Source organism: Pundamilia nyererei, unplaced genomic scaffold (assembly GCF_000239375.1).
Source record: "Pundamilia nyererei isolate P.nyererei 1_Seehausen unplaced genomic scaffold, PunNye1.0 scaffold00133, whole genome shotgun sequence".
Classification (NCBI taxonomy): domain Eukaryota; kingdom Metazoa; phylum Chordata; class Actinopteri; order Cichliformes; family Cichlidae; genus Pundamilia; species Pundamilia nyererei.
This window is the reverse complement of record NW_005187534.1, coordinates 651,194-676,988: the sequence shown is the minus strand read 5'-3', so window position 1 is coordinate 676,988 and position 25,795 is coordinate 651,194. Positions and strand designations below refer to the sequence as shown.

The following is a 25,795-nucleotide window of genomic DNA, read 5'->3' as shown; positions in this document are numbered from 1 at the left end:
GCAAAACAAACTCGGGATCTCGCAAAACAAACTCGGGATCTCGCAAAACAAACTCGGGATCTCGCAAAACAAACTCGGGATCTCGGAAAAGTTTTAGCCGCATTCTTCGGACGCCGGCTCGAAGCCGACCGGGAGGTCGAGGCACGATGTGCCGGGAAAGCGGTGTTCCTCCCGGCTGTAGTAGGTCTCGACCTCCCATTAGCTTCGAGCTAACGGGAGGTCGAAGGCCGAAGAATGTGGGATCTCGCAAAAGTTTTGCGAGATCCCGCAAGAGTCAGTCTTAATTCAGTCTTAATTTTTTTTTTCTCCCATGTCCCCTGCGGGGCTCCGTAGCTTCGAGCCGGCGTCCGATCCCAAGTTAGTTTTGCGAGATCTCGCAAAAGTTTTGCGACATCTCGCAAAAGTTTTGCGACATCTCGCAAAAGTTTTGCGACATCTCGCAAAAGTTTTGCGACATCTCGCAAAGGTCAGTCTTAATTTTTTTTTTCCTCCCATGTCCCCTGCAGGGCTCCGTAAGAAAAAGATCAGATAAGCAAAGTGTTTGGTCCACTGACAAATCCAGTATATTTCAGTTCACTCCAATAAATCAGCGTTCCTGCTGTAAAGAAGAGAAACAGTTTGTTCTACAGCGAGTCTGGTTTTACCTGTTTGGATTTCATCTGTACAACATCTGCACAGGCTTACAGATCTAATCCTTCAAGTTACTGAAAATTATCTTCTATGTACAAGTTTATAATTCGCTAAGAAGGTTAGTTTCTAACGACTACTATCACGCCAAAGGTTCAGGCTCAAGTTTAAATTCAATGATAACAAAATCAGCGCAGTCTTTGGAGGATCGCATGGCTGTTGGCATCGGTTTAGCTCTTCAGTCATTAAGTAATTGTTCTAAGGAAAGACTGCTAAGCAGTAAAAAATGTTCTTTGCTGTCAGGTGCAAAAATGTTTAAAAATCAAACAAAAACCTGCTTCTGCGCCAGGCTTCAATCGTTCTTCAGGAATAGTTGGTTGGATTGAAGTGGCCCAGTATTTGGTGGAGAAAACACTGAAACAGGACCACTTGGATCTGGTCTAGTCTTTAACAGGCTCAAGTAAAATTCTTAGGAAAAACTGCTGTACTACATATAGGTAATAGTAGTAAGTTGGGGCCCCTACATCTGATCCAGACTGTTCTTTGGTGAGAGTTCCTAGGATTCATCCAAGTCCTAACAAATCCCTTCAATAGCTGGTCGAATGTTTGAGAAGCAGAACGCTGAAGCCGTGAGGAAACACTCAAGCAAAATCTCAGAGGATAACCCGAGCCCAGTAAAGTCTTCAAGCATCAGTTTCGCTCTCCGTGAGATCTAAATGAAAGCTCCCGGGATCGGTCCAGCTCTTCAGTTAAAGCTCCCGGGATCGGTCCAGGATCGGTCCGGCCTTCAAACCGCCCATTCGTCCATCCCTTGAAGAGCTCAGTAACGGGGTAATAAGCATCCGGTTGGAGTGGGTGTGGTGTGGAAAAAGTCAAATCTGTTTATGATACTAGGCCAATCGCCTTCTCCCCTCACCAACAATGACGCCCAGTAATGACTTCCAAGCAATTTTGTCCATAATTGTTTGAGATTTTTTTTTTGGTGTGTTTTTTGGTCTCACCTGTGCTGGCTTCTCCCTGTCCTCCTCTTTCTTCACGCTCGCCACCGTGTTGTGCGTTTCTGAGTGGTGTTGGGACTGTGCATGTGGTAAAGAGTGTAATCACAGCATGTTTGCAATCTTAATTAATACAAATGTTGTTCTAATCACTGCTGAAATTCAGCTCAGCTCACACCCAATAACACTGAGCTAAAAAACCGCTGCTGTACGAGGCTGACGTAGCTGATGTCAGAGGCTCGGTGGGCCAATCAGAAGTCTGCAGTAGTTGTGTTGGTTTGAGCAGTTCAGAGGTAGGAAAGTGGGTTTATTAACCTGATACAGGTGACCTGTTCATGTTCAGCTTTGTAGTTTTATACTTGGACCATACTAGGGTAGCTTTGCATGATCAATACTTCAAATTACTTTGGGCCACTCTCCCATTAACCCACCTTTTTTCTGGTCCAAAGATTTCTGACCTTTGGACCAGCCAGTGGGTGGGGCTTTCACTCTCTGACATCATCCAGATCCAATTGTAGAAAAAATTAGATGAGATGGTGCTCAGAGCAGTCTGCAGGGTTTTGGTTCATTACTGCTTCCTCATTAGTAGAGACGTTGGTCATGTTTAATATGAGCGCCCACCACTGGAACAGGAGATGTATGACAGGAAGTTCGAATGGATTCACTTGACCAGTCGGCTGGCCAAAGTGGTGACGACCCTGGAACCTCTGAGCCTCAGGTGTTGCCGCCAGTTTTCTTGGATTAACTTGTTTTTAATTAAGTTCTTGCCAACAGACATACTGCAGACCGCAGGCATGTGGTGTTCCTGCATCGGGGCAATTAATAACAACAATCATGTGGCCTGACATGAACTGAATGTCAGTTTAAAGGCAACAGAGAGCGAGATGATTGGATCCGTCCACTCAGAGTAGATGGACCCGATGGATTCCCTCAGCTGGTTTGGTTTAGTCCACTTTAATCTGCTTGCATTTTCCCAGGATTGGTCTTCCTGGAATATTTGACATCAGTTGGGTTTTAGGAGTTTTATGTGAGGCGAGGGCAGATAAGTGTAGATTCAGGAGAGGCCGACAGTCGAATCCTTCTGGTCTTGTGTTTTAGTTTGTCCAAACTGCTCTGCATGCTGCAGCTCTCATAACTCTGATTCACAGCTCTCCTTCTTATTTCACTCATAAACGAGTTTCTCCTCTGACTCTCTCTTCTGTGTCCAGGAGAACGTGGACGGGGCCGAGGTGGTGAACGGGGTGTCGGAGCCCAGCCCCGCTGGGTCTCCGGGGGCGTCTCGCAAGGGCAAGCCCAGCCAAGCTGCGACCCTGCCGGCCAAAACCCAACCTGACGCCCCCAAACCTCTGCTGGAGACCTTCCTGCACCGCAAACACGAGTGGGAGGGGCACAACAAGAAGGCTTCGAACAGGTGGGGATCACCTGCAGACACACCTGGAAAGAAATAATAACCCAAATAATAATAAGTTGCGCTTGTGAGCTGCTGTTATTGTAAGAAAATAAAGCTCAGTGATGAGGTCGACGTCTGCTCGTGTCCCTGCAGGTCGTGGCACAATGTGTACTGTGTGATCAACCTCCAGGAGATGGGTTTCTACAAGGATCAGAAGAGCGCCAGTCAGGGCATTCCCTACCACAGCGAGATCCCCATCAGCCTGAAGGACGCCGTCTGCGAGGTGGCGCTGGACTACAAGAAGAAGAAGCACGTCTTCAAGCTGAAGTGAGTTTCAGACCTGATAAACAAGTCTTTATTTATACTGGAGCAGTCAGAAACGCATCACAGACAGCTTTAAGCAAAACGCTGCAGTTCTTTCATTTAAAGAAAGAACCTGACGGACGCCAGCGTGCGCAGTTTGAACTTCCTGCTAATGTGTGTGTTCACCTCCGCAGGCTCACTGACGGCAATGAGTATCTCTTCCAAGCCAAAGATGATGTAAGTATTAAAACACAGTATTTCAGCCTCAGTGTTTGGTGCGTCGTTCAGTTTTAGTCAACATCGCTGTTATTGTTGGTCTTATATCTGCTTTACATTAGAAATATGTCGATCATTTATTTGTTTGGATTGGAAATACAATCCAACTTTATTTATGGAGCACTTTAAAAACAACATGACCAAAGTGCTTTCCAGTAGAAAACAGATCAAAGTTAAAAACTGTACATTAACCAGACAAACAAAGTTAAATAACAATGAAATACATCAATGAAAAAAAGATATCAGTAAATGTTAAAACTGGTGCTGTCAGCGTTAATCTCGTTAAAATAGTGTTAATGCGGATTGCCCGAGAGTGGGACTGCACGCCGTCAATGCGTTAGCACGGTTAGCTCGCTTAGCTTGTTAATGCGTTAGCGCCGGAGATTTGCCGCGTTAATTCTGGTTGTGCTTACTGACCTCGAACCGATTTTGGCTGCAGAAATCTGTTAAAAATGTTTTAGTACAACTTTGGTAAGCCGCACTGCTTGATGGATCGTCAGAGCATTACGGCTGCCGTAGTGAGGAGCTTCGCAGAGTAATCTGGGTCCTAAACTCCGTCCGTTTCAGGTCCCAAAGTCAAACGAACACTGAGAGTTAAAAACGGTCTAAATTCTTTCATCTTTAATAAAATCATCAGTGTTGCTGCTTTACCAGGTGTAACTATTAAGTTTAACATCCATGAAAACAGGATTTATTAAATTTAACGGAGTTAGAAGTTAGCAGGAAGTTAGCTCGCTAGTTTACACCTAAACATTTCATAGCATGTTCTGACTGAGAGACTTTTGAAACTAATTCAAACGTACAGCTCTGCTGTCACTTCCAACATAACTGAAGACAGAAAACTAAACAGCAGTGGCGTTTGTAGGGTTACTGAAGTTCGACTACCTGGTATATAATGTGCTACGTGGTTGCTAGCGACACAGCTATGTTAGCATAACATTAGCACAGTGAAGCTGGAGGATGAAGCCAACTTTTTTCCACTCGATAAAAGTTAACGTGACGGATTCTGGTGGTCAGGGACAAATGCAATCGCATAGCAGGATGCTGTACACGGGGCAAACTTCAGTCAGGAGAACAACTGAGATTATTCATCCACAATACGAGGTTAGTTATTAATATACTGCAACAACATGGGAACAGAACAGCTGCGAGAGAATTCAGCACTAATGAATCAATGTTACGGAAGTGGAGGAAGCGCAGTTTTTGGCTTTCCCCATATTTCAAAAGTGCTTCATCTCTTTGCTGTGACTGTCGCCCGCCATAATTTGCAGATGATAATGGTTGTAGCCGCTGCGATGCTTTTGACCAAAACAGGCGCAGCTTGATGACATCATCAACATGCGCTATCGCAATAGAGCGTTATAGTCAAAATCTCTATCGTTGGCCAAATTTATATCGTTTCTATCGTTTCTATCGTATATCGTTTATATCGCCCACCCCTAGCTGACAGCACTAATTAAAACCAAATGAAAGGGTTGCAAATGATCTTAACAAGTGTACCCCGAAATGCGTTACATACGAGCGCTCACCCGGGTCATGGTGGTCGGACGTGCTCGAGTCGAAGGCCCAGGTCATGTGACCGTAGAGGGCGAGTGGTGTTACAGTGATTATGATGTAATGTTTCTTCCTTCATCTGCTTTTGTTTAGGCCCAAATATTTCTGATCTCATTATCCTCACTCTTTTAAAACCACCTGTATCCCTGCAGCAGGTGAGCAGGTGTAGCCGGAGGTGACTCGACGTTATTAGCGAGTTGTTGTTTTTCTATCAGAGACATCATCAGCACTTCCTGCTGCTCTAACTGCTTCCTTCCTCTTTGTCTCCTTCTGCTCGTGCTCCAGGAGGAGATGAACACGTGGATCTCGACCATCACCGCCGCCGTGTCGGGCGAGAAGCCCGAGGTCACGCCCAGCAGCCACAGCACGCCCGCTCCCGCCGCACGCGCTCAGACGCTGCCGGCCACGGTCGCAGCCACGGCGACCGCCGAGTCCAGCCCGGGCAAACGAGAGAAAGACAAGGAGAAACGCTTCAGTCTGTTCAGCAAGAAGAAATAGATGCTGTTCTTCAGCCTCCCCTCCTCCTCCTCCTCCTTCCCGTGGTGCTGTTTGGGGTCGCTCCTCGTTATCGAACGAACTTTGGTCAAATATTGTTGAAGATGTCCGACTTTTCTGCTCATAGCAACTGTCATAACCCAGAGCGCTCCAAATCTAATTACACTCGTGTAACCCAAAGCGTCGCCTCACATCATGTACTTAGAGAATAAGAGTTTTAACATTTGCAGCAGTTGCTATGTCAGGTCGCATCCCAAACAGCCTCTCCTTCTCTTCTTTCTTCCTCCTCCTCCTCGTCCTCTCCAGCATGCAAGCTCCGAGCCAAAACTCTCCACTCTGTGCCTATCAACCGTCCGGTCCGGCTCAGAGCTCCAGTACAGCTACAAACACCCCCCACCTGCTTCTCTGCTCAGATCAGGAGCAGGAAATACCCGAAATCTGACTGAAGTGGTTTAAAGGCGGGGCGTGGGCGTGTGGGCGGGGTCTGTGACGCTTCAGGCAGCTGCTGTCGTTTAAACAACAAGGAGAACGCGACGTTAGAGGAGTTCCCACTTTCTTTACTCTTATCGCTGTTTTCTGTATCTCCCGTTCTCCCCGGCTTTCCCGTGTTTGCGGTTCGTCTCGGCGGGTTTTCCTTCTCGTTTTTTGTTTAGTTTTTTGGGGAAGTACTTCCTGTTAGAGTCCATCCTCAGCTTCCTATTTTTTTGCGAGGCCTTGTCTTTGCAAGATGACGTGTATCCCTCTGTAGCGGGGAAAACCGAGGCCACGGCGGGGTGATTCTTTGAGCCGTCGAAGCGCAGAGACGAGTCGCTCGGAGCTTTTCTGACGGTTCGGTTTGCGCAATAAAACCGCGAAAAGCAAACGGTCGTCGCGTCTGATTCCCGCAGCGACTCAGAGCGTTACCCTGCAGTGCTTTTGACTGTATGTATAACTTGTGTATAACAAACTGTTAAAAATAAACCTGTGTTTAATTTCACCTATTATTATTATTAATGCTATTAAGACCTACCGACCGTAATAAGCTTTGTTTGAGGATAACTTTCTTAACGGCGCGAACACTTAACCAACCCGAATGAAGGAGCCATCGAGTCTCGATGGGAGAATAACTGCGAATGTTCGTTAACTCGATCTTTTAGGCGTTCAATGAGGTTTCTTTTCTACTTTTGCATTTCTGGAATGTCTCCTTCGGCCCTTTGTTGGCGTTTTTCCTCCTGTTTTTCTGTCTCGCAGTTAAGCTAAGTCTAAGGTTTATTTAGAGCGGCGAGTATGAAGGCGTAGATGTACAAATAAAACACAAAGGTTACTTTAAGCATCGCTGTTGTTAGTGGATGAGCTGGTTTTAAAAAGCATTTACTGGAAGTGAGTAATGTTGGTGGCTTGCTTGTTGGCTTCAGCACTCGGTTCTTTTTTTCTTTAAGATTTCAGACTTTTATTGCCAATGACGAGTCAAGCTACAGCTACGGAAGTCCTTTCATGACAAAAGTCACACTTTTTTCTTTCCATTTTTTATGGCTTCTAGTTAATGAGATCAGAGCTTCACATTTGTTGAAGCTGAACAGGCTTCGCTCGCTGTAAGGATGTAGTTGTAAGCTAATGACGTACGTGATTCTTGAGCCGTCTCACGAAAAACAGTTTGTTTAGATTGAATAAAAGTTTTATTGGAGATTTTACACTAATCTGACATAAGTGCAGAAGATCTCCACTCGATGACTCATTAAATAAACTTTGAGAAAATAAACACTAGGTTAAGTCTTGGGCTGCTACTGGTCCCTCCTTTGATTACTGATTAATCTCTCGGGCTTTAAAACTTCAATAAACAACATGACAGAGATCATTTTCTTATTTGAAATATTTGCTTTACTCTCAGGTGCCATTTTTTGCTCGATGAACTTTTGGAAATTAGTTTTTGAGATGAAGTCTCTTCTGTCCAGTTGCTGCACCACAAACTTTTGCCCCGCTTGGATGGAAATCACGTACACGGTAAATGACCTGCAAGCCCAACTTTAACACCGACGTCGTTCCTAATCTGGAGTTATCGATTAAAATAGCTGCCAGAAAAGGCGAGTTCAGATTTAAAGGTGATTTTTCAGCATATATATATATATGTACATTTATTGTTACAAGTGTTGTCATTAATGGACTTCCGTAGATGCCAGACAAAGTGAACAAAAACACCGAAATGAGCCCGAAACTATAAAAAACGTGGGTGTGTATGTTTTTCCACAGCTGGTGGTGGGGTTAGAAGGGGCGGGGCTTGAAACATCTTCACTCTGATTGGCCCTGAAATACTTCCTGTTCTCTTTCTGTTTTTTTGTTTTTTTGTGCTTAATTTTCTGGCGATTTGATAAATATGTTGTGCATTCCTGTCACTGTAACCATAGTAAGATGAGATATTTCCTCATACTGCACAATCAATAATGCCACGATGGGAGGGTGGGCGGGGCCGGGGTTCGTAGGTGACGTAGTTGGAATGACGTGGACCGGGGGTCACTGCTAGTTGGATTTGCACCCGTAGACTTTTCCCCATCTCTGTTACATATGTGCAAAAAAGCCATTAAAATGCTTTTAAAAAGAAACTGTGAGACTGATTTTTTTTTTTTCAGCGAATGTGTGTGTCGTGTGTCACTTTTGCACAGTTCTGTAAATACAGACAAAGTACAGCTGTGAGTGATTAGTATCTATAAACTGATTTTATTTATGTGGCTCCTGTTCTCGACAGTACGGAGAAGCTTTAAGGCCACGTTAAGAGAGGAAGTCCACATGTGCAGGTTACTGTTGTTATTTTAAGATAAACGTCCACACTTGCTGTGGCCTCTGAGTTAGTGAGGTCGTACAGTTTTAGTAATAAAGGAGGACATGATTTCTGTTTAATGCATAAACACGGGCTGTTCATGTGAAACGTGTTATGCTGCTCAGACAGAAAACGATGATGCATGTTTACATGTATGATGCATCCAGCTGATCAGTTTGTTTCATCAACTATCTAAACGTCTTGTCGAGGGCACAGCAGCGGTTTGTCTTGAAACAACTTTTTCTCAAAATGATCAAGAATATTATTTTCCTTAATGTGGCCCTAATAATCTGTCGTACAACAGTTATCTCGACCTAGAAATAAAACTGTGGGCAGCACGTGGTGGTGGTGGGAGGTCCTTTAGCAGTTTTTATCAGCTTTGACATTGATATGACACAAATCCAAATCACTGTTATTTTAATTTTATTTTGTCTTTAATAAACTTCCATAGAGGGTATAAAAACTGCACAAAGCACCTGGACAGGTGTGCAATCCCTCACCTGCAGCCAGCTTACACTCAGGAGTCAACTTCATGCTCATGTTTGAATGGTGGGAGGAACCCGGGGAGAACCCACGCAGGTACAAGGAGAACGTGTAGATTCAAACCCAGGACCTTCCTACTGTGAGGCAGCACTGTGTGCTAACCACTGCACCACCGTGACACGTTAATGATGGTGAGCTGGAGGTTTTCTGTGTGAGGTTCTGAGTTTAGGATTTGTTTACAGTGAGGAACTTTAGAAGTCGAGCTGAACAGCAGCGCCGCTGTACGGGCCAACGTCAGCATCACATCAACACGCTTTCAGCACATCGCTCGGTTCCTGCACAAGTGTTCAAAGGCAGTTTTTAAAATGAAATTAGGTTAGAATCAAAGAACGTGACAATGCTCGTAAGTTTAACTTCTACAGTTATTCCATTTATTATTGTATTATTTATTCCTACAGTTACAGACACGGATGGCATCAGGCTCCGGGTTAGAACGGAAAAGAGGAAAACTTGGAGTCAAAGTCTGAAGAATGGGAACGAAAAGGAGGGAAGATGTGGGGGCAAATAAACCGTGTGTAGAGACGGAGTCGTTCAAACTGCTTGAAAATGTGTCTGAGACGAACGGCAGGACTAAAATAATCAGACGTCATCAATATCACAGAAAAGAGACACAATAGCTGTTATTGGGGGTTATCGTCAATAATCATGTGAAAGTTGGTTTGTTTGTTTTTTAAGAAATCTCTATTTTAACCACAAGATGGCGCCAGTTGAACAGCAGGGCTGCAGTTTGTGGACCAAGTGAGAAAGCAGCTCCACATGAGCATAAAAAACACATGAAGGGCCAAAATACATTCAGCCTCACAGATTCGGAGCCGCTTCACAACAATCACAGGAGCACCTGGCATTAGTGGAGAGGAAGAACTCCATTTTGACAGGAAGCACTTATTTTTCCAAATGGATCATCACAGCTTAGCCATGGTCCACCTGATTGATCTTTGTTATTTATTTTATTTATTTTTAACTTTTAAGTCATTACAAACAGAACAGACATAACTGGGGGATAAGAAAGAGAAATACACAGACAAGAAAAGGAGAGGGAAGGAAAACTATCAGCTGGATCACCTGCTGGAGAGAGGCCACAGCAACAACCTAGATAAGTACAGGTAACAGTAAGTAATAAATATTGAGTGTTACTGAGCAGCACGCCAGACCGACAACACAATATGCTTCAAGGCAGCAGCTAAAGAAGATACAGTGTGTGTCTGTGAGCACCTGTGTGATCTAGAGGCTCCCCAGAGTGTGAGAGTCCATGGAGGACCACTGGAGGGACAGCCACGCCACCCACCCAGAAAGAGCTGAGGAGAGTCCAAACTGGCAGGGGGTTACCCAGCAGCCACCGTGCAGAAGCTACAGGGGGCTACTGAGCTCTAGTTAGCAGGTAGCAGTCTGTGGTTGCAGACTAGTTACCAGCCTTACCTGAGCACTGCAGCCTGTCATCCTAATATGGTCTCAAAAAGAAGTGTGATGTCCATCTTTCATATACAGTCTGTGGTTTAAATGTTTACTGTTTTAGCAGATTAACGATTTCTGCTCATGCTCATGTTTCTCCTGTTGTTTGGGACACATGTCACTTTTCTGTCCGACCTCAGCACCGCGGACAGCGCCTCCCTCCCTGCTGCTGTTGGGACTTGTAGTTTTCTAAATTCTTTTCCTGTGACGTGTGTATCTCAGAGAACACAAAGCCCCAGAGTGCTTTACGGCCGTGCGTCCTCTCCAGTGGAGCAGGGGTGTTTCTCTCCCGAGCTGCGCCAAGCGCACCACACATCACCACAGGAAGAGCCACACCTTCAAAATAAAACCCAAGATTTGAGATTTACCAATAAAACTTTGAGTGAGTCAGAAAGAACCAGAGGCTTCCATGAAACTGGTTATTAGACCAGTGTTTCCCATCATCAGCTGTGCCATAGACTGTCTGGTTCCACCTGATTAGTACTCTAAACGACAACAGGCAGAACAATTACATTCTCTTCCACTAGAGGGTGGTACCACTACCTGCTCTAATTAAATGAGTTGCCAACTGCCAGTAAAACAGAAAAGGACAAAGAAGAAATTGAATCCTAGTCATGCTGTGAGACGATGCAGCTACAATAGATAAATATCTATTGTATGAGTAGTGGTCAGAAGAGAGCAAAAAGGTATACTGGGAACAAGCCAAGTCTGCTATAACTGGTGTACAGGGAAAAATGATCAATATGCTTTTTGTGACATTTTTTGTTTGGTGGTGTGCCGTGTGATTTTTCTGAAATATGTGCTGTGGCTCCAAAAGGCTGGGAAACATTGTATTAGACCACTGATTAGTGTTACCATATTAGAATATTTATCATAAAAACGGTAACAAACACTGAAGGACAGGCTGGTTTTCTGAGCTTGCTTCAGACGTGAGCAAAGAAAACCACATCATCTGCGCAGGAAAGAGAACCTGAGAGCAGCAAACCGGCGCCCTGACTGCACCCAGAAAGTCATAATTTGTGCCAAAGGGCAAGAGCGTCAATAAAAACTACCAGCTTTGGGTTAATAGAACATTACCTATTATTATGTTGGTACTGTTTTTGTCATTTTTGAGTATTTGAAGAAAGCTTATCATAATTATGTTTCATGTTTGTTCTACTGCACTTTATTTTTGTCCTAGAACACGACCCCTGTTATGTTGGGTTTTTTGTAACCTTATACAGATGTAATCTGTCATCCAGCTTTCTTCGAACAGAAGGGTTTAACATGCTTTTATTTTGAAAAACGTTTTAACATGTTTTAATGTTTTGTGTCTTGTTCCATTTAATCTGAACAAGCCCCTAAAAACAGTCAGTGCTCACTGTCGGCCTCTCTGTTTTTATTACCACTGTTCATTTTAAAGCTCAGTTTTTAAAACCGTATGATGTAACTACAGCCCAGCAGCAGTAGATTAATGACTAACCTTATATTGTGGATGGATTATCTCAGGTGTAAGGTAATCCATCTATTCCCTAACCATCGGGAACCCTCACGTTAACTTATACGGAATGGAAAGAAAATTTGCATTTATCCTCCAGCTTCACTGTTTATGTTATGCTAACCATAGCTGTGTAGCTAGCCACCATGTAGCACGTCATTATATAGCAGCTAGCCCAACTTCAGTAGCCCTACAAACGTCACTGCTGTTTAGTTTTCTGTCTCCATTTATGTTGGAAGTGATAGCAGGTCGTATATTTATATGGTATATTATGTTTAGGCGGAAACTAGCGAGCTAACTCCCTGCTAACGCCGTTCTCCGTTAAATTTCATAAATCCTGTTTTCATGGATGCCTGGATGTTAAACTTAATTGTTACACCTGGCAGAGCAGCCACACATGATGTCAGACTTAAAGACCGGATAAACTTAACTTAAAATTTAAAGAACTTTATTGTCATTGTAGTTATTCAACGAAATTTTTTGGTAGCTTACAGAGGCCAGCAGCAATAAAACAAGAAGCAGCATAGTAACATAATAACCAAGTAAAGGTAGTAAAAGTATAAAATATAAAGTAAGAAGAAGGCACTTAGCACAGTAAATAAAAATACAACAGTATTTACAGTGTGGTAGTTTAGTGCAAACATTAATGCCCAGTACATGACTTTGTACATTAGCAGCAGACATGACGTGGGGTAAAGGAGAGAGGGAGAGTTAGCTATGATGTGTTGGGGACGAGTGACACAGGCTGCAGCTTTGGGGGAAAAGCTGCTCTTTAGTCTGTTTGTGCGGGTTGTGATTGGCCTGTATCTCTTCCCTGATGGGAGGGGTACAAAAAGTCTGTGACCTGGATGGGTTGGATCCTTGATCATGCAGCTAGCTGGCTTCTGTAAACAGCTAGCATAGACCGTGTCGAGATTCGAGAGTTTGGTTCCAATGATCCCCTGGGCAGTTTGACGGTCCGGGTCAGAGCTTGATGGTTTTCTGCAGTGCAGCTGAAGCACCACACTGTGATGCAGTGACAGAGGATGCTCTCTGCTGTGCGTTCTTCACTAAGTGGGATGTGTTAATAGTCCATGTGAGATCTTTTGTTATGTGTAGGCCCAGGAATTTAATGTCATTCACCCTCAGCTTCCTCACCATTTATGTGGAGGGGTGGTCGTGTTGTTTTCTTGGCTCTTCTGTCTCTACATCAATCTCCTTTGTTTCGGCAGTGTTCAGAACCAGCTCGTTGTTTCCACACCATCTGATTAGATGTTGGACGTCCTCTCTGCAGTGAGACTTGCTGTCTGACATCCTTCCCACTATTGTAGTGTCATCAGCAAACTTCACGACGGTGTTAGAAGAGGAGTGGATGGGTTTGCTGTCGTGTGTGAATAGAGTGAAGAGAGCTGGAGTGAGAACGCAGCCCTGCGGTGCTCCTGTGTTCATGGTGATAGCAGATGATGTAAGGTTGCCCACCCTGACCTTCTGTGGCCTGTTTGTAAGGAAATCCAAAATCCACGAGCAGATCCATGATAAAGAGGCTGATAAAATATCAGAGAAAATAAAATCATTTCCAACAACATCAAAGTGTCATACACATAAATACGATAACATCATGTAAGTAACTGAGTACTTTTACTGTGCCTGCTTTTAACTTGAGGTATTTTGATGCTGAAAACTTTGGACAATACAGGTCCAAACTCCGCTTCAAGTCCCAAAGTCAAACGAACACCTGTCTAAATTCTTTCATCTTTAATAAAATGATCAGTGTGAAACCCTCTGACGTCATGCTGAGTAAAAGTACTCCGTCACTTCCTGATTCCGCGGAACCGACAGCTGAGCTGCGGACCTTTTAATGGTGCTTTTATTTTAGAAGGCTCAGCATCGGAAGTTGGGCGCAGTGCTGTGTCGCGTGTCCGCTGATGCGCGTGCTCGTCACGTCGGGAAAAGGAGCGAGCAAACGTCACAGACTCCTGGCTCAGGAGGCTCCCCGCTGCACGCGACAGTACGCTCCTCGAAGCAGAAGCTCCGGCTGTGCCTCCGCCTGCTCCGCCCGTGAGTCTGCCTGCGGGTGGAGGATGCTCTGCTCCTCCTCCCGCTGTGGGGAGTCAGGACTTTCCTCTCCGTCATCCGGCCGGGATGCTGCGCTGTGAGCCCGGGGCTGCTCCCCGCCTCTGCCCGCTGGAGTTGGCTCATCTGCCGGGATTAAACACTCGCTGTCATCCTCTCCTCCGCTGCGCGGTCGCTTCTTCTTCGTTGATTTTGCGGCTCTGGGTCGTTTGACTTCCTGACTGCTGGTTTTACTCGCGCGCAGATTTGTGAATGAGCCGCGATCCTCCCGGGGAGAAGGTGCTGTGAGCGCGCGGGGGGCAGGATGGAGGCGGCCGGTCGGGATGGAGGATTAGAGCACGGAGGGATTAAATCCTCCACCAGCCGCTGACTTTGGTTTTGTGGGTTTGGAGAAGTTTCCAGACTGTTCGCGTCCTCCGTGTTTTTGAGGAGTGGGTGGAAGGAGTGAGAGAGTGATAAACGTGGAAAAGTTTCTCGCGTGGTGATTCCAGCTGCAGTGAAACGGCTCTGAGTGGGGAGGCTCGGCGGGAGCAGCTCCCGGGGAATCGCGGAGATGATGAAGGTCTCACGGTGCTGAAACCAGAGGACTCAGACTTTACGCGAGGATTACAGTCACGGCATCACATGAACGGAGGAATATGAACCATCACATTTACGGTAAATCTCGGAGCTGACGTCCAATCAGCTTCTGCGCGTGCATCGTGATGAAGAGTCGAAGGAAGTCCGAGTCCTGAAGCTGTGGGCGCGAACTTTTCTTCAGACGACAGCCGAACTCGGTGACCCCGGCTCAGGCAGGTGACCCCGCTCACAGTTCCGTTACCGGGTCTCTGGATCCAGAGGGAGGAGCTGCGGGAGCGGGCGGGCGGTACCGGAGCCCCTCAGATGAGCGAATATGTCGGACCGGAGCGCCCCGGGCTGCCGGCTCAGACTGGACTGGGTCTACGGGTACCGGGGGCACCAGTGCCGGAATAACCTGTACTACACGGCGGGGAAGGAGGTGGTGTACTTCGTGGCCGGGGTTGGAGTGGTTTACAACACCAGAGAGCACAGCCAGCGGTTCTACCTGGGACACAATGACGACATCATCAGGTGAGCCCCCTGCACGGTCACGTGATGGGTTATCGATCGAGACTTCCAGGTCTCAGAATCAATATCTCTGAGTCACAGCATGAGCCTCCCTAACAACCCGGATCGTTCTGCTATGTCACATTAAATGGTGCCGAATTAGCGGTTGGACGTTATTTTTCATTATAAATCCGAACATGTTCCAACGTCGCTCACTGACTCGCTGAGATCCTCACAAATCCTAAAAACCTTCAGATTCTCAGGCGAGTTCTGAAACGTCTTTTTTCTCTTTACTTTCTCTAAGCATGTTTCTGGCACCTTGAGAGCCAGTGATTCACACTGAATTTATAAATATGTGTTTCGTGTGTGTGTTCACAGTTTGTGTGATTTAAGAGTCATTTTGCCATAAAAAACAAGTTAAACCAAAGTGTCGCTGTCCCTGCTGTGTGAGCTTTTCATAAAGGAAAAAGCAGTAGAAGATCTGATGGTCCTCCTGGCTTCCTGTTCCTTCAGTCTGTTGCACATTATCTCATTAGTGGCCTTTTAAACATGAGCCTTGTGATTGTGAGAGTGATAATCCAAGATAAGATCTGCAAACATAAAACTTTCTGTTTTATCTGTGGAGTCTGATTCAGTAAGGCTAAACCCTGAAGCAAAGAGACACTACAAAATATCATAAATGACATTAAAGGTACTGTTCGTAAAACCCTGCGGTAAATTCAATGACAACATTCACCACAAGGGGGCAGCCTTTTAAAAAAAATCGTCTTTTCTAATATTTTAAATAGAACGGCAATAATAAAGCAGAACGAAAACACAGAAATCCAAAAATAAAACGGTCTCTCGTTCCTGCAGCCAATAACAGTTGTCGTGGTTACGTTGTGGGAGGAGCATTGCAGGTCACGGGGTGTAATTCCACTGTAACTCTGGCAGGGACATGAATCCTGTGCAGATGTTGAGCTACCATAAGCTTCAGTAATGCTGACTTTAATCGCCTGTGAAAGTTCCAGTAAACACCTCAGACCATTTAAATGTGTCGGGCTGTAGCCTGACTGCTGCTGGTGCAACATGTGGCAGCACAAGATAAACTTTGTCTGCATGGTGGAAATGTGGTGAAGCTTATAATTCTTAAAAACAACAACGTTATTAAACAAAAAGAAGCAGAGAAAGGATATTCGTTACACTCAGTCCTGTGACTCATCTCGGTGCTTTTGTCTCTTTTGAGATGTTTTTTGGACCTTCGTGGGTTTTTTTTTATCGCTCCCACACAGTTTGGTTTGTCCTTCAGTTTGACAGAAGTTCAAATCTAAACACGAGCAGGTTTACACCAAGACAGGAAGCAGCTTTTTCTGCTGCTGCTGGGTTTCCTAATGAACGAGGAGCTCAGTGATGAGGAGTAACTTAGATTTAGATTTTTATCAGGGCAGGACAGCTCGCGGGCAGGTGAGGGACTTGTTCCTGTTCTCAGGTCTGATGGGTTTATTTCTGAGCCACGCCCTGCAGTTCCACTAACGTCCAGCAGGGGCTGCAGCAGTGCGTCAGTCCCCATAGACTCCTACGGTAAACGTTTACAGCCACATAGACAAACTGATTGGTCTTTGTAGATAATTCTTATTAGGGGCGTGGCCTCTTTGATTGATAGGTGCATGGCGCAGGCAGCTGTAGCTCCAAGCTGTCTGCTAGCCTTCGGCTAAGGTAACTGGAGTCCTGTTTGGGCTGTTGGAGGTTTTTTAATAACATCATCTGACAGGTGAAGTAATGTTAACATAATAATGTTTTATATTTTTGTTGCTGTTGCACAGTGGTGGTTGTGCACTCGTTTCACAGCTGCTTTAATGTTGTGTGAATTTGAGTTTTTCATCCTCAGTTTACAGCTTTAAATATCTGTTTTTATTTCCACACCTCCTTACCTCACTGCTTATTTATGATATTTATTTAACCCTTGGTGGCCGTTAGCACACCATCATGAAGCAACAGACAACTGTGGAAAACAAAAAAGCATCGTGTTCAGAGAAATCCTGCGAACCACTCTCAAGGCAGCTCGTGGATGTGTGTGGACTAATTAATTCAGAGTGAAACCAGCTCACAAACACCTAAAAGCTTTAATCTGGGATTATCTGACACTTATGTAACACGAGTCTGTTTCCCCATCAGGACCTTTTAGCTAGTTTGCATCGCTTTGAGGGCAATTTTGGCACTTTGTTGGGGATGTGAGGTTTTCACAGTGTGATGGCTGTGGAGGAACACATCACAGGGCACAGTCAGTGGGTCCACAGAGCCTTAAAGGGGCGAACACAGCGTGCTGACCTGTGAGGCATGAGACGGTGTGAATGCATTGGCTGTGCAGGTAGACGTGATCGCAGCACAGGCGTGGACGTTTTACACTAAGCACACACACGAAGGAAGAGCAGCACTCGATTGGCTCAGACTTCAATTTGACAAAGCACAGATTTGATTCCTGAGTTATTTTTTAAAGATACTAATAAACTCTTTGAGTCTCTCTTTCATCCATCCATCCATCCATCGTCATCCGCTTTGTCCGGGGTCGGGTCGCGGGGGCAGCAGCCTAAGCAAAGAGGCCCAGACCTCCCTCTCCCCAGCCACCTCCTCCAGCTTGTCCGGGGGAATACCAAGGCGTTCCCAGGCCAGCCGAGAGATATAATCTCTCCAGCGTGTCCTGGGTCTGCCCCGGGGCCTCCTCCCGGTGGGACATGCCTGGAACACCTCACCCAGGAGGCGCCCAGGGGGCATCCTTGTCAGATGCCCGAACCACCTCAACTGGCTCCTTTCGATGTGGAGCAGCAGCTGCTCTACTCTGAGCCCCTCCCGGATGGCCGAACTTCTCACCCTATCTGTAAGGGAGAGGCCAGCCACCCTTCGGAGGAAGCTCATTTCTGCCGCTTGTATCCGCGATCTCGTTCTTTCGGTCACTACCCACAGCTCGTGGCCATAGGTGAGGGTAGGGACGTAGATCGACCGGTAAATTGAGAGCTTCGCTTTTACACTCAGCTCCCTCTTCACCACGACGGACCGGTGCAACGTCCGCATTACTGCAGCTGCTGCCCCAATCCGTCTGTCGATCTCCGGCTCCCTTCTCCCATCACTCGCGAACAAGACCCCGAGATACTTGAACTCCTCCACTTGGGGCAGGAACTCATCCCCGACCCGGAGTGGGCACTCCACCCTTTTCCGGCTGAGAACCATGGCCTCAGATTTGGAGGTGCTGATCCTCATTCCCGCTGCTTCACACTCGGCTGCGAACCGCTCCAGTGCGAGCTGGAGGCCTTCACCCGATGAAGCCAACAGAACCACATCATCCGCAAAAATCAGAGATGAGATTCTGAGGCCACCAAAGCGAAAGCCCTCCGCCACTTGGCTGCGCCTAGAAATCCTGTCCATAAAAATTATGAACAGAACCGGAGACAAAGGGCAGCCCTGGCGAAGCCCATCACCCACCGGGAACGAGTCCGACTTATTGCCGGCAATGCGAACCAAGCTCTTGCAACGGTTGTATAGGGATCGAATGGCCCGTAGCAATGGGCCAGACACCCCATATTCCCGCAACACCTCCCACAGGACACCCCGAGGGACACGGTCGAATGCCTTCTCCAAGTCCACAAAACACATGTCTCTCTTTCAAACTGGAAAAATTCCCAGCAGCATTGGGAATGTTAGTTCCCTCCTGTCAGACCAGTTTCTCCTGCAGGATTTGCTCTCAGTAAAACTTCCTGTGGGAAGCTGCTCCTGGATTTGGAGCCACTGAGATAAAACAGACTTTTATATGAAATCTTTTTTGGAGTCGGGGCTGCTCGTGGAATAATTTTGCCCTTCTGGTCGGTCGCGTTTTATCTCTGGGAACATTTTCGACATTTTGAATGAAAAGTTGAAAAAGCCCTGAGCTGAGGCGAGAAGCAGCAGAGGGATTTTCTCTGAGAGCAAATTGGAGCGAGTGGAGGAGGGAGATGATTCAGCGAGGTCGCTCATTCACAACCAACACACACACACACACACACACACCTGTGTATTCACCAACACTGAACAGCCTGTGAGTCACTGCAGCAGCAGCAGGCGTGTTTGGACAGTTTATATGGCAAGTCAGCTGCAGCCTGGAGCGCGTGCGCGTGTGTGTGTGTGTGTGTGTGTGTGTGTGTGTGAGACTAATTGAATAGCTGGATGCTGTCTCTCTGTCAGGGTTGTTAAATTTGTGTTTGTGCCAAATTTCCCCTCAGAGCTGACTGCAGGTTTCTGCTGACCAAAGTTATTAAGACCTGTCAGTCACAGTTTAAATTCAGATTGTTAATTAAAATAAATACATTTAGTAACATCTGAAAAAATACCAAAAGGAACATCAGTAAAATCATCAGATTATTAAGAACAAAGTCAAATGAAGGAATAGTAAAGAAAGCTGAAAAATACTGAAATGTACGTCACAAATAAAATCCAGAAAATAAAATAGAAAAATTCCTTAAAAAGATTGTATAAGAGATTGTATAAGGAATTCTAATTTTTTTATATATAAACTATCCAAAAGACGTGAATATATCTGGAAAAATAACAAAAACTTCCACTGAAAATAATCTGATAACCAAACAAACAAACTGCCCTAAAATCTGCACGAATGTAAAAACATGAAAGAAAAATCAATGTTTCGGAAAAAATTCCATAAAAAGTAAAATGTTAAAAATGACATAAGAAATACAAATAAAACAGGATTTTCTACAAACATTAGGCTAATAAAATGTCAGAAGATAAAATGAATATCATGTGTTTTTAAAAAGTTAAAAAAAATACCTTAAAAAAGGGGAAACATGAAAAATACTAAAAAGGTAAAATTTCTTAAAAGTATAACAAACTCAAATTTTAGATCAATATTTTTAAATATCCTAAAAATATTTTAAAAGTATGTTTTAAATATCTAATACATGTTTTTACCCACAGTCGTTTCTCAAAAGTCTCAAAATCATGATTGACTTGAATAATGACAAAAAACACAGAAGAGACACAAAACTAGACAAGTTAAAAAAGAGATTGTTAAACAGACACACGCACGCGCACACACACACACACACACACACACACACACAGTTTTCTTCATGCTGCCTGAACATTCGTCACAGTCGAAAAAGAAAAACGTGTTTGTGTGGATTTAAAAAGAGGACGACGCGGTGAACAGCGTGTCCCCTTCAGGCCACCGTCCGGTGCTGCGTCTGCTTCTCGGTCTGGAGGAAATGTCTCTGGTCCCGGCTGATGTATGGGCCTCTTCATCAGCCAGAGGGGAAATGTGCCAGCTCGCCGTCACAGTCCGAACGGACGGAGACCAGCTCTGCTCTCAGAGCTTAAAAATATCCTTAATGGCTCCAACCAGAGCACGTCTGACCTCCATCCTGCAGCTGCTGTCTCCACCTGATTTTGCAGTCCTGGGTTTAACGGCACCTTTAAACCTGGACCTGTGTTTTTTTTTTTTTTTTTTTTTTTTTTTTTTGTTTTTTTCAGGTCTGAACTAGTCGCAGGAAACAAAATATTAGAGTTCAGGTGAACAGAGCAGGTAGCAGAGATACCAGTGTTTACTTTCAAAATAAAAGCTCTGGCTTACTGTTGAAGCCATTGTTTTTACTCGGACCGCAAACGGTCTGTTTCCAGTTTGTGTTGCACTCTTCTTAACACTCACTGACTAGTTGCTGAGTTTTTGCTGTCAAGCAGGCATCTTTCACACAAACTACAGGTAACCACGGCGATCTGTTCCTGACCAAAGACCAATCAAAAGAGTTCACACAGTCTGTACAATAACACAGAGAAACCCAACAATCATATGACCCCCTATGAGCAGCACTTTGGCGACAGTGGGAAGGAAAAACTCCCTTTTAACAGGAAGAAACCTCTGGCAGAACCAGGCTCAGGGAGGGGCGGGGCCATCTGCTGTGATTGGTTGGAGGTGAGGGGAGAAAAAACAATCATGAGATTTTTGCTGCACTGATCTAGCAACAACTGGCAACCAGTTGGGACGTTTTCATTTCTTCCCTAGCAACCCGGTGGTTGCCAGGTTGAGTGACTGAGGCCTTCAGTAGCTTGTTTCAGACAGGAGGAGCCAATGGGCTCCACAGCGTAGCAGGATTAGACACAGAGGCATTATTTTTAACTGCATGTCATGCAAAGCTCTTCTTGCAGGGTGCACGAACAAACACAGAGCAGTTTGGGAAAAGCTTCAACCAGCAGGTCACATGTTTAGTCACATGTTTAGTTCAGGGCTGCAGACGGTCTGCAGGTTATTTTCTCAATGAGTCACTAAGGCTACGTTCACTCTGCAGGTCTTAGTGCTCAATTCCGATTTTTTGATCAAATCCGATTTTTTTTGTCTGCTCGTTCACACTACAAATAAAATGCGACAGCAAACGCGCTCTAGTGTGAACGCTCAAAGCGGTCGCATGCGCAAAACGAGACGTCACACACAACGCGCTCTGTTTAGACCCAGAGCAACAGTATTGTTTAACTGATCGCCGTTAATATAAAGACTTTGGACTTTACGTTTCCCAATTTTTGCTTTAAGTTATTTTGTTATTTACATAATAATGTGGATAACCTAATAATGATCCTTGTTGCTGTTTTAGAGGAGCGGTGCTTCAAAGGATAGCTGCAGATTTCTGTCAGAATCTGCAGATTATACAGTACAAATAAAATGTTCACGTTTCTCCAACGTTGTCTTACCAACAGTTTCACTGACATCTACACTGGATGGACAGGAAGCGTTCGCGATGTCTTCTCGGGCGCTTCTCTAGCGCTGATAATTGGCGTCTGTCTTGTGTCAGTGACGTAAAAGACGGATTTAATGCGACATGACCATCAAACAGCAGTCGCTTTCTAAAACATCGGATATGTATCGGATTCAGCACCACATACGAAAGTGACCCAGATCGGATTTGAAAATATCGGATTTGTGCCATTCACACTGTCACACCATGATCGGATATGGGTCGCATAGGGTCAAAAAAATCGGATTTGATGCGCTTTCGCCTGCAGTGTGAACGTAGCCTTAGACTATAAACTATAAGTAAAAGTCTGAAAGCTGTTTCAAAGTGTGGGACAATATATTCATCAATCAGAAACTAAAAAAGCCTCAAATCTTAAGTTACATAAGTTTTTTTTCTTGCGTCTTAGTTCAGGTCACACATCAGAGTCTGTAAAGGACTTACTGTAGAGTCTGTCTTTGCTTTGACACTTTATTAAATCAGAGTTTATCATCATGTGAAATGAAGTCACAGTTTCATGTTTTTAAGGTCAAACTAAGTAAAGTTTTTCCTGTTTGTGCACTTCCTGTACATTTTTGTTGCGTCTGCTAAAGAGAAAAGTGAAAAGCGTGATGATGGCTCAGATGGAAATGAGCTGTGCTGACACTCTGATGCCAGGTTTGTGTCCTCTGATGGAGTTCGTGTGTGCTGAGTGGCGGCTGCTCTCCGCGAAACCATTTACGTTTGCTTTTCAGTCAGCCCAGTCAGCGACAGCCCCGCCACAATAAAAGCACCGGTCGCCCGCTCAGCAGTTTGGCGCAGCCTGAAGCGACGAGGTTCCAGGACACGTTCAAAATCACGTGGGACAAAAGTGCATCACAAGGCAACGGTTAGCTTTTTTTGACACATTTGGATTAGCAAACATTTTGTCGTCTTTGAAGTCGCCCCTGTGGGATAAATGTTGAATCTTCTGTGCAAAGTAACTTCACCCCGTCATCAGAAGGTGTTCTGGAACAGCTCGTAGAAAGTTTGGATCACTCTTCATGCAGAATTTCTTCTGCTGCCAGATGTTTGAGGATTTTCTTGCATGTGCTCATTTTAAATCTCCCACTGGGCTCCAGATCATCTTCTTTCCACTCTGTTCCTCAGCAGGTTTGTTTGTGTCCACCTCTGGTTTGGCTCCAGCTTTCAGACATGATCTTCAGCACCCTTTGATTATGAAGAACCAATCAGGGCACGCTTTATTAAGTAAAATCTTTTACTTTTTATTTTTGTGCTTCAGTTGATTACCAACACAGCACAGATGATTGAAGCCACATCACTGCTGGTTTTGGTTCCTGTATGGAGTCTGTGTTATACTGGGAGCATCATCAGGTGACCAAAGCCAGTGCAGTGGTTTGGATTTGAGCAGGAAATCCATAATTTACTTACTAAGGACCCCAAAGTGCTTTACACATCCAGTCATCCACACATCCACACACTGGTGATGGCAGCTACATTGTAGCCACAGCCACCCTGGGGCGCACTGACAGAGGCGAGGCTGCCGGACACTGGCGCCACTGGGCCCTCTGACCACCACCAGTAGGCAACGGGTGAAGTGTCTTGCCCAAGGACACAACGACTCAGGCTGTCGGAGCCGGGGCTCGAACCGGCAACCTTCCGATTACAAGGCGAACTCCCAACTCTTGAGCCACGATCGCACCCACGATCATGGCGATTGATCAGTGGTCATGAGAATTTGCACATTAATAATCATAAACTGACCTCCCAGCCCATTGTTCCTTCAGTGGGCTGGTTTCAGTCATTATGCAAATGTCCTGTTTATAAGGTTGGAAACCTGCAGTCAGCTGAGACTGAAGGAGTCACCAGGAAGATGACCAAACGTTTCCCCCAATGAAAACATCCAGATGAACAGAATCAACCTTTTGGGATTTCCTTACCTGGATGACTGAGGATGCATCAAGACATACTTTGCTCTCTCTGTAAATACCCACAGCACTTTTTCACAACAAACCTAGTGTTTGCGGTTATGTGGGCCTAAGGGTGCAGCTAGAACCCCACACCTGTTCCTCCACCCATAACAGCGTCGTTGCTGCAGGACTGGAGTTTTACTGCAGCCTTGTTTTTGTAACCAGTATACAACCATTTGAGCATCGCAGCTGACTGCAACATGTTGAAAATCTTCTGCGTTTGAAAACTAGACGCTAAATATTTGCCAACCTTCATCAGTCAGTCTGTCGGGTTGCAGTTGCTTGGAGACAGGTTGCCTGTTAGCAATCAGGCGCTTAATGTGAAAACGTTCAAACATCAGGGTACCGCTGATTTACTTTTTGTTCTAGTAGATCGGAGCTTCCTGTTTTCACTGTAGTGCGACTGAGCCGTGTGAAGGTCTAATGTTTAAAGTAAAAGTGTTCGATGTGGCTTCGAGCAGGTGAAACTTTGACCTTTAGTCTTGGTGATCGTTGACTCGGTCACTGTTCCTCAAAATCACCGTGACGATGCAGAAATATGGAGACCTGAGAGTTGAGATGTTTACTCTGTATTTTCTATTTATGACCCAGAAAGTAACGATTACACATTAAACTCTTCATCTGTTTTGTACCAACCGCAGTAAACAGAGTGATGTCACACAGCCTCACAGTGACTTTTAGCGCTGACTCTTTCCTTCGTGCCGGTATTGTGCAGTGGCTTCTGCTGAAAGCTCTGAATCATGACTCCACTCGTCCCCCCTCCCCGCCTGCCTGATGGATCGCCGCAGTAATTGCAGGCTCCATGTAGACGCATTAAATCCACGTTGAGTTTTTCTGAAAGAGCGAGAGCGGGACTGTCTTTTTCTTTCATTGGCTCTTTCATGGCCGCGGCCTCCCGCAGGGCGATCAGCCTTTATGTTCCTCTGTAGAGAAGCACAGGCGGCTGCTGAATGGCAGCAATTATCAGCCGCTGGTTGCTGCTGCACACAGCTCACATTTCCAGCTCTCACATCTCAGTTCCCTTCAGCTTTGTGCTTTTCATCTTTTCCACGAGTCCGACTCAGACTGTCCGGCTCTTCCTGCACGCTCTGACACTCTGACCAGTGTTCAAGTTTGAGGTCTTATTGTATAGCTTTGTTTTCTCACATGTCCACAGCATGTGCCTTTTTAAATTCAGCCCAAATACTAAACGCATCATTGATGTGTTTGAGGGATGTTGTTGTGAGATTTTTGCTCATTTTAGTTAAATTTCAGTCGAGTGCTCTCCAATGAAACGCCTCCTCCTCGAGTTTCAAATGATATTTTAATGCGCAGAAATAAAGGTGAATATTCAGCCCTGGTACTCTTGCATCTGTCTGCTGCCTGCTGATCGTAGGATACTGATTGAGAGACTTAGAACCTGGGTGGTCGTCTCTGGGTCAGCTCTCGACTGGTTTTCTTGTGGTGTGCCTCAGGGCTCGGTCCTGGGACCTACCTATATGTCCTTTGGCACTGCATTCATCTTATAATGAAACTGATTGCAGCAAATTATCTGAATTTTAAAAAAAAATTGAAGCTCTGATATGTGTACCTGACAACTTTGTTCCCATAGTAACGGAAACTCTTGGCTGTTACCTTTGATCAGGTGTTCAGGTGGGAGAACTTAAAGGAGGTCCAGCTGGCTTGGACTCAAGAGCTAGTCCTCAGTGTCCCCCAGTCAAATTTAAATTCAAATTTTATTTGTCACATACACAGTCATACACAGTACGATATGCAGTGAAATGCTTAGACAGCTGCTCGTGACCTAAAGAAAAAAAGACTATGAATAGGAGAGGAAATAAATATGAAAATTAAAATGAAGGGTAAATTTAACTAGGAAGGAATAAAATATAAAAATTCAAGTTAAAAATAAAATAACTGTACAACAAAATACACAATACACAATATAGAAATATATAAAAATATATGAAGAAATATAGAATAACAGCAGCTGTACAGTATTAAGTGGAAATGAAGAAATATAATGTCCAGTGTTGTGCAATCCACATGTGTAAGTGTCTTGTGCAGTGCAAATATGCTTAAAGTGATTTATTTAAGTGACTTGTGA

At 45.0% G+C, this 25,795-nt stretch overlaps 2 protein-coding genes across 3 annotated transcripts in view; both read left to right on the top strand.

The window, feature by feature from the left end:
• LOC102216160 (spectrin beta chain, non-erythrocytic 1) overlaps nt 1–7,457 on the top strand; it is a 99,157-nt gene extending 91,700 nt beyond the window's left edge. For both annotated transcript variants that reach the window (XM_013913456.1, XM_013913455.1), the window contains 4 exons: nt 2,831–3,033; nt 3,166–3,339; nt 3,510–3,552; nt 5,431–7,457. In XM_013913456.1, the coding sequence (XP_013768910.1) occupies nt 2,831–3,033; nt 3,166–3,339; nt 3,510–3,552; nt 5,431–5,643 (633 nt within the window). In that variant the 3' untranslated portion in view covers nt 5,644–7,457. The remainder of the gene's footprint in view (nt 1–2,830; nt 3,034–3,165; nt 3,340–3,509; nt 3,553–5,430) is intronic.
• Nucleotides 7,458–13,758: 6,301 nt separating this feature from the next.
• LOC102201741 (EMAP like 6) overlaps nt 13,759–25,795 on the top strand; it is a 75,316-nt gene continuing 63,279 nt past the window's right edge. The window contains exon 1 of the mRNA XM_013913453.1: nt 13,759–15,041. Coding sequence (XP_013768907.1) covers nt 14,845–15,041 — 197 coding nt within the window. The 5' untranslated portion in view covers nt 13,759–14,844. The remainder of the gene's footprint in view (nt 15,042–25,795) is intronic.